The 12,914-nt window shown below is 40.7% G+C and overlaps 1 protein-coding gene across 12 annotated transcripts in view; it reads left to right on the forward strand.

Annotated features, from left to right (window-relative positions):
* TNIK (TRAF2 and NCK interacting kinase) overlaps nucleotides 1-12,914 on the forward strand; it is a 398,627-nt gene that overhangs the window by 343,014 nt on the left and 42,699 nt on the right. For 10 of the 12 annotated variants that reach the window (XM_073578854.1, XM_073578853.1, XM_073578855.1 and 7 more), the window contains 3 exons: nucleotides 197-361; nucleotides 6,335-6,473; nucleotides 12,102-12,272. In XM_073578854.1, coding sequence (XP_073434955.1) covers nucleotides 197-361; nucleotides 6,335-6,473; nucleotides 12,102-12,272 — 475 coding nt within the window. The remainder of the gene's footprint in view (nucleotides 1-196; nucleotides 362-6,334; nucleotides 6,474-12,101; nucleotides 12,273-12,914) is intronic. The other 2 variants (XM_073578856.1, XM_073578860.1) reach the window with 2 other exon arrangements.

Genomic DNA, 12,914 nt, shown 5'->3' on the forward strand with positions numbered 1-12,914 from the left:
ACCACAGAGTGTCACCCTATGTGCCCTTGTCTCCTTTCTTTCTTCTTTTTTTTTAAGGTTGCCTAATAGTTGTATGTTTACTTTATGCTTCTGTTTTAGACTTTTCTAGTAGCGTTTCTAAAAATGTAACTTGCATATGTTCAAGCGAAGTACTTTTAATGTAATTTTCCATGCACTTTCCTTCGTATCTCCGCAGACATCTGGAGATAAAAAACGCTCTGGCCATGCAGAAAGTAATGGTTTTGCCGGTCATATAAATCTCCCTGACTTAGTTCAACAGAGCCACTCCCCGGTGGGTACTCCAACTGAGGCTTTAGGGAGAGGTTCAACGCATGCGCAGGAAATGGAGACTGGGACTGAAGTAGGTGGTGGCACTACCAAACTAACCTTAACGCTTGGTGGCTATCTGGTTAGGAGGATTAATTCTGGTGTAATTACATAAAAGTCCATATTTTTCTAACCCTATTAGTACATGCTAATACCTGAAAAAACTGACCTCTCATCTAAAATATTAACCCATCGGTTGCATATGCATTCATCAACCTAACACTGTGCCCTGCCTTTGTTTTCTATTGATTATGCCCCCTAGGACCAGGAGCAAAATGTGCCCCCATAGTGACCAGTCATAACTGTATAGTACATTAGGCTTTGTACACTTTCTGACAGTTTTTATTATAGCATTATTATTCATTTTTATTATAGATTATTTGCAATGTTTTCTTTTTCTAAACAAATTTCTATACATGCAAGCTTCCTTGTTCTCCCTGATCTGCTCAGTTTTGCAGTCTTGTGTGTGTGTTGTTTTTGTTTTTTTTGTGTGGTCCTGTATGGGTCTCTGTATATATCTGTACCTTTGTGAGTTCCTAAGATAGCGTTACCCATGGTTCCAGCTTTGCAGATAGGCCAAAACGCCTGATTTGAACCCTGAGGCTGGCATAGCCTTGACAAATCGTCTCTGACAAGGGCCAAGGTGCAGGGCACAGCAGGAGCACAGATGCACCAACTGCGGAATTGTGCTGCTTGGCTGTTGAGATGCCTTGTAGCAGGCAGGGAACGTGAACAGACAGAATGCAGCTTGGAGTTATCAAGTTGCAAAGGTATACAGGGCTTTCACTGCTCATCTGTACCTGGTCCAAGAGATGAAACTGATGATCATCCTGTTTGGTGCGCACATAACATGCTGTGATCTATCTTCCTTATCTGTCTATATGGACATGTAGATCATAGAATGTTGAATAAACTGATGCTTTACAGGGGTTTTCTCTTAAACAAAGTACATTTTAATAGATCTTGGAAAAAAATAAGTTTCACAATTGAATGTGTTAAAAAAAAAAATGTTCCTGTGCTGAGATAATCTTATAAATGTGTCCCTGCTATGTTTTGTGTAATGGCTGTGTCTGACCGTGCAGGAACATGGTCTGATCATACCACAGCTCCTGGGCAGTGGAGGAAGCAAAAGAGTACACAGACAGGATGGGATCAAAGCTGATTTTTTTCTGTGGGTCTTATAACTTCATTGTCTGTTCTTAAGCGATGTTTTGCCTCACAGAATCATCTGTGATCCCATCCTGTAATGTCTGTATCCTCTCTTCTGTGCCCTCCCAGCTCAGGAGCTGTGGTATGATCAGACACCGACATTACACAGTACACAGCAGGGGCACATTTATAAGATTATCTCAGCACAGGAACATATTTTTTCAAACAAATCCAATTGTGGAAGTTATTATTTTTCAAACATCTAGTGATTAAAATGTTGATCAAAATTAACTTTGTGGGAAAACCCCTTTAATATCTGCAATTCGATGCCTTATTCCCCGAGAGATCCACATTTTCTTAATATGTGAATGAGCTGTTAAGGCTGGTTTCACATTAGCGTTTTTTTGCGCAGCGCCTCGTGCACGTCCATGCGCATGCATACCTATGTTTAACATGGCGTGCGCATGGTCTTGTGTATGTATGCGTTTTCGTGTGCATGCGTTTTTTCGTCGTGTGCGCCTAGGCCCGCAAGACGCAACCTCTTGCATTTTTGGGTCCGCCGAAAGTGTAAAAAAAATGATTGCGCACGGAATGCGACAAAATAACGCATTAGTCTATGGGAACGCAGGCGTGCGCATGGATTTGGACATGCGTTCGTCTGCGTTTTCGTGCACATGTGTTTTTGGCGTAAATATGTGTAGACACTGGTTTTAACCCCTAGAGAACAAATGCGCATGCAAAAAACGCATGCGTTTTTTGCATGCGTTTGTATTGCGCACGATGCGCTGCGCAAAAAAACGCTAATGTTAAATTAGCCTAAAAGGTACCCTGTCAGCACGGAATGACTGCTCAAATGAAGTACATGAGCTTGCCGCTTCATGGTGTGGCCAGTCATTTATATACACCTTCCCACCTGATTCTTTTCCTTCTATCTCCACATTTTTCTGGCTCTATGAAGCGATAGCTGTAGAACAAAAAAGAGGAGCCATGAAGCACTAAGTAGTGGGACTTAGATTGAACAGTCATAATGTGCTGAAAGGAGATCTGTGGGCCGTACACTGATCTCCCTGAGGATCTACCTCTAGACCTTATTTAAATGAAAGGGGAGTTAGGGTATGAGACATGTAATGACTGACAGTTTGATCTACATGTCTCACATGGGTATTGTAATGCCCCCTTTGATTTAAAATAAGCTCTTGAAGCAGATTCTGAGGGAGATATATGTACGGCCCATAGATCTTAGGCTAGTTTCACACTAGCGTTCTTGGGCGCAGGGCCGCCGCTAAGCCGCGCCCCCACCCGTCAGTTCCTCCTCTGATCGCATGAGGCTGCATGCGATCAGCGTATCCTATATTGCTGGCGCTGCGCCGAGAGCACAAAAATACAACAGCGCGTATTTGTGCCCTTGGCGCAGCGCCAGCAAAACCAGAAAAAATCACTAATTCATGGAGATTGGAAAAAAGTTAGTGTACATAAAAATCCCCTTAAAACACAATTTTATTAATGATCATAAAACACACCTTCCCAGTGACGTTGAAAAAATGTCAAAAATTAGACCTAGTATAAGGTGCTGCATAGCCCTACATTAAGGCCTAACTGATACCTTCCTATCCGTGGAGGTTGGCACCCTAATAGTACGATATTGGCGCCCCCACTCAACGAGGACTATCCCTCACTTCCCTAGTGATCCCTAGTATCACAGAGGGGAAAACAATTTCCAAGATAGAACAGTAATGAAAAGATCAGAATGCCCTAGGACTTATGCAGACCAAACAGATAATACAGCAATAAAAACATTTACCACATCATGATATCATGTGACCCACAAAGATAGCAGCTATTCTCGCTTGGAGAGATAAACATCCTCAGATACAATCAGCAATTAATAAAAGGTCACTTATCATGTCTCATGGGGGACCCTCAACGCGTTTCCCCGCCGTAGCGGTTCATCAGGAGGAATAGTCCTATCAAAGATATTGTTGCTGCTTCATGCCTGATACCTTCAATAGTAATGGCACCAGAAGTCTAGGAAACCGGATTTAAATAACCGGTGTGATTGTATTGCATACCACCCACTATCCGGCAGTCCAATCGGTGTGAAGATGCAAATAACTAAGAGCCAGGTGTGCAGCAAGAAATGTCATATACCTGAGAGCCCGCCGCTGCATTCGAAATTCAAAGCGGAAGGGGGGTCATTAGCGTGCGTTCCACCGTGGGGCGTATCCAATATGGCGCCCATACTTCCGGTCGCCCCACATTTCTTGCTGCACACCTGGCTCTTAGTTATTTGCATCTTCACACCGATTGGACTGCCGGATAGTGGGTGGTATGCAATACAATTATAGAAGGATAGGGAAAATGAAGGGAGGTCAGCTCACCAGTCTCGGTTGCGATCCATAATCCTCCTGCGCACGGAGTCACCTTGATCAGGGGTGTTGACTGAAGCAAAATAAAGGATGGAATCTCCTTTATTTTGAACCATGAGTAAGACCCTCTAGGTCGAAACGCGTTGGTTGGAGACCACCAGAGACCCCATCTGCCTGTATGTCCTTATCCACACTTTTTCTGTTCGATTTTAAGAATTTACAATAAATGATGTATTTTTAACTGAAGTCCAGCGCTGGAGATTCCATCCTTTATTTTGGTATGCAATACAATCACACCGGTTATTTAAATCCGGTTTCCTAGACTTCTGGTGCCATTACTATTGAAGGTATCAGGCATGAAGCAGCAACAATATCTTTGATAGGACTATTCCTCCTGATGAACCGCTACGGCGGGGAAACGCGTTGAGGGTCCCCCATGAGACATGATAAGTGACCTTTTATTAATTGCTGATTGTATCTGAGGATGTTTATCTCTCCAAACGAGAATAGCTGCTATCTTTGTGGGTCACATGATATCATGATGTGGTAAATGTTTTTATTGCTGTATTATCTGTTTGGTCTGCATAAGTCCTAGGGCATTCTGATCTTTTCATTACTGTTCTATCTTGGAAATTGTTTTCCCCTCTGTGATACTAGGGATCACTAGGGAAGTGAGGGATAGTCCTCGTTGAGTGGGGGCGCCAATATCGTACTATTAGGGCGCAGCGCCAGCAAAATCAGACCAGCGCATGGTCAGCACACGATCAGCGTTTCCAACGCTAAATATAGGACACGCTGATCGCATGCAACCTCATGCGATCAGAGGAGGAACTGACCGGAGGGGGTGCGGCCGAGGGCGGGGCTTAGCGGCGGCCCTGCGCTCCGCCCAAGAACACTAGTGTGAAACTAGCCGTAACAGCTCATTTACATATTAATGAAAAAAACATTGATTTCTCCTGATAAGATAATCGGATCACATATATCAATGTATCATTTTAATCAATTTTATATGACCTGCATGACCATATATACGGCTTAGGTGGATTGGTCCTACTGACAGATTACCTATAATGATTGGTCATGGCGCTGTAAGAGTGCTCTTCTCCTCTGCTTAACCATTAAAATGAACCTGTCATCAGGTCTGATGTACAGCATTCTATATTGCCGTATATCTGCCGCAAACCCAACCTGAAAAAGAGCTTTTAATATACTCGCCTGCGGGGTGGTCCGGTCCGAGGGGTGTGTATGTTCTTGGTCCTGCGCCTCCTATCTTATTGCGATGCCGTCTTCTTGTGGATGACACGTCCCTGTGTCATCCACATAGTCTCCCCGGCATCGTTCTCCTGCACAGGCGTAATTCTCTGCTTTGTTGAGGACAGGTTAAAGTACCGCAGTGCACAGGCATCGGGAAAGGTCAAAGAGCCCTGGCGCATGCGCACTGCAGTACTTTGCTCTGCCCTAGTCAGAGCAAAGTATGCCGGGGAGACTCTTTGGAGGATGTAGGAGCGCGTCGTCCACAGGAAGCAAGAAGCTTGGAGGTGCCGAATCAAAAACATCCACACCCCTCCTACTGGACCGCCATGCAGGCGAGTATAATAAAAGCGCTCTTTCTTTTTCAGGCCAGGTTTGGGGCAGATATACAGTATATTACAATGCTGTATATCAGGCCTGAAAGGTGGTAGCCTTACCGCATATCGTCCAAACCTGGTGCCTGGTTCCCTTTAAGTAAGCAATCAAGCGTGTCTGGCACTGCAGACTACAAAATGACTTTTAAGTAAGAATTTTTTCTTGTCAAAAAGGGTCTTATAGGCCTTAAAAATACGACAAATATAATCTCATTTTATATTCTCTTCAGGAGAAGTGGCTGCAGACAGAGCCATTAGAGTCGGCAGATCGAGATGCAGCAGTTTGCACTGTATTACATGAAGGCTCTACAAGCCAGAAATTTTCAGCTGTTTTTCTATTATGTGGGGTTATTGCTCTGAACTTGAAATAGAAGCGCAAACTTAGAGTATTGTTATTTTTACCTGAGTTTTTCTTTTTTTGTTGAAGTTTATATTTTGATAAAGCTGCTGGTAGAGTGGAATAAGTGCACAATGAAACCAATCAGGTACTAGAAAAATGATTGCAGGATGTGTCACTGAAATATACAGTTGAGATAAATAAGAGATTTTCTTTCTAGAGGGAAAAAAAAAATGATCCAGCTTGAGACGGAGGCGGCTGCAATTTTACAAAGCTTTATTGGACAACTTAAAAATATGTTGGTTCTTTAAAAATCTCTTATAGCAAACACCAAGTGAGGAGGATCAATGCGTTTCAACTAAAAAAAAGTCTTAGTCATGATCTGATTTTTCTTCTAGTGTACAGAGAACCGTCACTTGAGTGTATTTATTGTAAAAATGCATTAGTTTTATATAGTCATTTTAGCTTTTACTTATGAATGTTCTACTCTGAGCGTTGTGGTTTGACGTTTACTGCTTTAACCATTTTAGTATGGCATGGGAAGTACCACCAAATCATCCTTTACTCCATTTGTTGATCCAAGACTTTACCAGACTTCACCCACTGATAATGACGATGATGATGATGAAGATGATGATGACGATGATGATGAAGAGTCTTCTGCAACAGGTACTAGGAAAATATGGTTTGTAATAAAATTGGTAATGTACTTGTAGCAAACAGGTAGGTAGATAGGTGCATTATTCAGGATCCTATTTAAAATGGTTCATTGTGATGGCTCAGCCCATTTTATGCTAGAAAGAACTGACAGGATGATTGCTTCCTTTATGGTGCATGGTTACAATTTTTCAGAAAAATTTATAACCTGTATTTCAAAGACAGGACTCTCATGTTCTACAGTGTCAATGTCTACAAATTAGGTATAATATAGTGCTTAATATAGTTTACAGTTTCACTTATTTTTTTTTTTACTGTGCAGCAATGCTTACAATTATACCACTCCCCCCTGCAGCCACTCTGCACATTACACAAGGGCTCACTCACACGAACGTATAAATCGGACGAGTGCAATGCGAGAAATCCTCTGACCAATGTTAGTAAATGAGTCAGTGCTCATCTGTAAGTTTTTTCACAGTTTGGATTGCACTGAGAAAAAAAAATCGCAGCATGCTGCAATTGTCTGCGAGAATTTGATTGCACTCACCAATGCAAGCCAATGGGTACATGAGAAAAATCGCACAGCACACGGATCATGCGTGTGCCGACTGACTTTTCCACACACATCTCAAAGAAAATGCGAAATTTCATCAGCCAAGTGCAGTAAATTCACTGCCCAAATATCAGAATGGAGAGTTAGAATAGATAATGTAATCTTGCAATTTAATGTCACAAGCCCTCCAAATATAATAAACTAACACCCTTTAGTGCCTTTCATGTGGGTGTTTAGCCTTATTTTACCAATAAATAAATAATTTAAGAAATGGTGTAGGGTCCACCTTATTTTTTATAACCAGCTAAGGAAAAGCAGACAGCTTTGGGCTGATATTATCACACTGGGAAGGGCAGGATAACCATGGACTTTCCCAGTCTGTTATTATCAGCCCACAGCAGTCTACATTGCCTTTGCTGGTTATCAAAAATTGTCGGGACCCTAAAAAAAATGACGTGGCCCCCCCCTCATTTTTGATGAGTGGGGGGATCCAACGTAAAAGAAATACACACTCAGAAAAGTCCTTTATTTGTAAAAATCACTCTGACTATTTCCCTCTTTTACCCATTTATTAAAAAATAAATAATCCACACCAATTTGCCGTAATCCAAAAAATGGAGGTCCCACAACGATCACAGTCAGTAAGATCACTGGAGTCCACAGCTGCCGGGTCTCATGCTGCCCTCTATGTGACCTGGTGGCTGTGAACTGCAGTAACCTTACTGATGTCACCACTCATCATCACTGCAGCTGAGTTCTCTTGGAGCTCAGTGTGAGAATCGGCGTTGGTTGCTGCTCCAGTCTATGGAGCTTCTGTCTCTGAACGGAGCTCAATACACAGAATGAAGAAAACAATGATCATTGTGGGAGCTCCATTTTTGTAGATTACGCCTGACTGGTGTGGATTATTCTTTTTTTTAATGGGTAAAAGAAAAAAATTGTTGGGGAATGATTTTTACTATAGTGTACTTTTCTGTGTGTGTGTTTATTTCTTTTGACTATGGGGTGTTTGACAGATGCCTCTCCATTACTAACCTCAGGGCTTAATGCCAGCTGCAGCTGCTAACATCAACCCCACAAACCCGTTACCCCGATTGCCAACGCATCAGTGCAATTTGGAAAAGCCAAGGCTAAGCAAAAGAATTGGCGCATCTAATGGATGCTCCATTTCTAGGGCAGCTGTGGACTTGTCTTTTTAGGCTGGGAAGGGGACAATATCTATGGGCCTTCCATGCCTATTAATATCACCCCCCAGCTGTCTGCTTAGTCATTGCTGGTTATTAAAAATAGGGGGGGCCCCATGACATTTTTTTTTTTAGACTCTCCAATTTTTAATATCCATTAAAGCCTAACAAACAGCTGGGCCGGTGGACACTGCATCTGGAGGCACGTTTGCCCCTCTCCTATATACTGACAAGCTCATAATCTTAGAGAGATCATTTTCCTCAACACTTAAAGTACCATTGTCCTTTCTGATAGATGCCTATAAGCTCTACACAATCTATATACCACACATAACTGAAGGTCACATTGAACGAAACGTCTTTTTTCGTGTACTACAATAAACCGCCTTGCAAATACCTTTAAGTTGAGTGCTATGTTTATATTTGTTGCTTTAACGGTTTGGGAACCTAACCTTAGCACCATCTTGAGTTGTGCTCACGGTGTTCTTTCTATAACAAACAGCTGGGGGCCAATATTATTAGCTGGGAAGGTCCATGGGTATTGGCCCCTTCCCAGCATAATAAGACCAGACCTCAGCTGTGTGCTTTTCTTTGGCTGGTTATTAAAAATAGGGGGGACCTCGCAGCATTTATTTCATTTATTTGTTAGCTAAATGCTTGTACAATAAACTACACATGGCACTAATGATGTATCTCACGGACATCTTTCTATCTATCGTTTTTATCTATATCTGTATTTAAGATTGCTTTATTAGTTGGAAAACTAGCTTTAAAGGTGTATTTCTATCTCCAAGATCCTATCCCATTATGTAGTAGATGTAATAATTTTAGCGAATACCTCCAATTAGAAATGTAGTATAGTTTTTTTTGATTCGCTATATCTTTCCCCATTTGCAGGCATTGCAGGACCTTAGGTATCCATGGTTACGTCCACTGATAGTGACTGTTAGTTGCTAGTGGTCGTGACCATGGATACCTAAGGTCCTGCAATGCCTGCACTTGAGGAAAGAGACATATCAAATTAAAAAAACTACATTTTTAATTGGAAGTATTTTCTAATATTATTTCACCTACTACATATTGGGATAGGATCTTGTAGATGGGAATACCCCTTTAAATTATGTAGAGATTTATAATATGTAAATATGATGTTAGAAGCACATTGCATACAGATGTCATATGGATGCTAGTTGAGAAAAATCGCATTGTAATCGCACAACACTTGCATGACACTCGTCCTGCCTTTCTGGATCAACATCGGACTGATTTTTTTTTTATACACTAGTCTGACTCCAGCCTGATACTGAGAGCGATCTGCTGTCTTTCAGATAAAAGCATGCTCTCAGTGTTATGTGCAGAGTGAAAGCAATGAGTGGGCTGAGAAGAAAGAGTCTTAGGAGCAACATGGGACAAGAGCTGCAGAGCAGGAAGTGATGTCTTAAAGGGTCAATGTTTTGTCTTTTTACTTTTGTTTACCCCAGTAAAGTGCAGCCATTTAACTGTTTCCTGTGGTGTTATGGACCTATGGACTACAAAGCACCTTGGAAACTTGCATTCAGCAATAAATGCATTAAAAGTCCTTGTAGGTTAATTTGAATGTATTTTTTAGATTATTTTTACTGCTTCATGTTAAAATACACATTTTACGTTTTAGAATCCAAAGAAATAAAGAAAGCCTATGAGTCCATGTGTATGCAGTCTCCCCCATGTAGCCTGCCTGATTGCTGCAGCTTGTACAGAGCAGGAGAAGGAGGGGCACTGATAGAGCTGTCAGTCAGGCTAGGAGGGGGCAGAGATTGTAAGTGTGCGTGTATATCTAATCTGTACTGTGCAAAAAGTTTAGTCTGGTGTGGAGAGAATGTTACAAAGTGAGACTGGATTAGCAGAAGTGTATATAGTTTATTTTTATCAAAATGAAGAGTGAATGAACAAAAAAAAATCTAAATCAATATTCAATGTGACCACCCTTTAGCCACAAAACAGCATCAGTTCTCCTTGGTACACTTGCACACAGTTTTAGAAGGAATTCAGTGGAGCGTTTTTTCCAAATATCTAGGAGAACTAACAACAGATCTTCAATGGATGTCGGCTTGATCAAATCCTTCTTTCTCTTCGTGGATTCCCAGACAAACTCAATTATGTTGAGATCAGGGCTCTGTAGGGTCCATATCATCACTTACAGGACTCCTTGTTCTTCTTTACTCTGAAGATGCTTCTTAATGACATTGGCCGTATGTTTGGGGTCGTTGTCCTGCTGCAGAATATATTTGGAGCTCATCAGATGCCTTCATGATTGTGTTGCATGATGATAAGTATCTCTCAGTATTTCTTCGCTTTGAGAACACCATTAATTGTGACCAAATCTAAGCCCTGATCTCAACATCTTTCAGTCCGTCTTGATTACATGAATAGACAAAATTTGCTTAAACCAGCATCCATTGAAGATCTGTGGTTAGTTCACCAAGATGTTTGAAACCTGCCTGCCAAGTACCTTCAAAAATTGTGCAAGTGTACTTGGAACTGATTTTTTTTATAATGTTTTTCTGAAGGTAATGAGAAGTCACACCAAATGTCCATTTGATTAAGATTTCTCTTTTGTTCATTCATTTTGCATTTTTGTTAATACAAATAAACCATTCACATTTCTATTTTTTAAAGCATCCTTACTTTGCAGCATTTTTGCACTCCTAGCATAATACATGAAATAAAATTAAAGATTAGGATGAAACCTAAAGATAGGCATGATGGCAATTACTGATTCTATAATATACATAGTATAGAAATGTATAAGTAAGGCTGGGTTCAGATGAACACATGTAATGTTATCCTTTCATCTATATCACTCTTATGCCATCTGTGTGATATGGATTGAGTAGTACATTTTTGTTTTTTCCACATGGACTTTAGGTCAGTGTGTAAGTCCACTCATGTGAACTATACCATTGACTTTAATTGATCGTGGTGCTGTCTAAATGCGATCCATTTTGCATATGGACAACACACAGACATGCATACATACATACGCTCATCTGTTGAAACCATAAGTCGCAGCATAAATTTTTGCTACGGTAATTTTAATCCATATTGCATAATCTGCAGCACAAGGACTTTTACTTCAGGCTTTATGGATGCTTAAGCGTTCATGTTTTTTCAATGGGGAGAGAGAGGAAAAAGCCTCTGGCAATGGCTTATCACCTATAGAAACCAACGTTTCAGCTTTTTCATTCTGCGGCCCTGATACACATTAGATGGTCGGTAGATCCAACGTTAATGTATCTTTTATTGATTAAAAGTCTTTTTTTTTTTTTTTTTTTTTTTTTTAAATTAAGTCTTCACTTTTAGTAGTTTTACTACAGTTTCATAGCTTCAGCTGACACATTACGTGAACTAGAACATAAGAGTCTTCATCTCCTTTTTCACTTTCTCTGACTGTTATCAGGTTGCTACACATGGATTTTCAACTTCTTTCCTTATACAACAAAACAGCATAGAAAAATCAACAAAATCTCAATAAATAAAAAAAAAAACCTGTGCTTTGTAAGCTTTCTATACCGTACCATCTGAAAAGAAGCAATATGACCTGTCCTTCTTCCTGGTTGAATGATGATAGGCATTTTAATTTATTTTTGTTCTTTTGCTGTGCTTGGCGTTTTATTTCTTTATCTCCTTTCCCCTAAGAAAATGAATGTGAAAATACGGGCTGCCAACCTTTCGGCCCACCAGTTCTTGCTACTCTACGTAACCCTTGGATAGGTGATTTTGGGCTACGAGAGTTGCCAACACCTGGTGTGCCAAAGGTTGCAATGCCCAGTATGGATCGTCCAAAAATGAGATTTGTGACAGAACACGCATGCTCCATTTTCTTATTCTTTTTTTGCTGAATGAAGAGAGTGTTTTTTTTAGCCCTGTTTACTAGCGAACTGCTTAGACAAGAACAAGCCAAGCTGAATGAGGCCAGAAAAATATCTGTGGTAAACGTGAACCCTACCAATATTCGTCCTCACAGCGATACTCCAGAGATCCGGAAATACAAGAAACGCTTTAATTCTGAGATACTTTGTGCAGCATTATGGGGTGAGTGACTGTTACTTTACTGTATGACCCTGATTGTGCATGTCTCTTCAATATCCAGAACTAATTGATATAAGCGGACCTGTGCAAATCTGCTATGGCTACAGAATAATGGCAGCCACCTGATGGTACTCAGGTGTTGCGTTGCCTACCTTGACACCCATACCGTGAGAAAAGTGGTAACTCAACTCCTAGCTTTGCATGTTCAATTTATTTTTCTGTGTTCAAAGGAATCTGTCAGCAGTTATTTGCTCCCCCATCTGTGAGCAGCATGATGTAGGGGCAGAGATCCTGATTCCTATCACTTACTAGACTGCTTGCTGTAGTTTTGTGCAAATTGCAGTTTCTGCTGCAGATCTACCAGTTAGCAGCAAGGGGAGACTCTGTTATAAATAAAATCTAACTTTTAATGAATAATTCTAAAAACATAGGGATATTCCCCAATATGCCAATATAATATTTTTTCACTGTTCTTTATAGTATTGTACCTATATTTACTAAGCGTATAAGGTCATAATGTTCTATGCGTGAAAATAGATTTCAGAAATAAAACACAGAAAAATATTTGTGGACTATTTAATTCCAAAAAGTAATATTGTCCTGTGTATATAGACCAACTCCAGGACGACACATTGTCTATTCTTT

The sequence above is a fragment of the Dendrobates tinctorius genome, unplaced genomic scaffold, assembly GCF_039654945.1.
Source record: "Dendrobates tinctorius isolate UK_male_01 unplaced genomic scaffold, ASM3965494v1 ptg000060l, whole genome shotgun sequence".
Taxonomy (NCBI): Eukaryota; Metazoa; Chordata; class Amphibia; order Anura; family Dendrobatidae; genus Dendrobates; species Dendrobates tinctorius.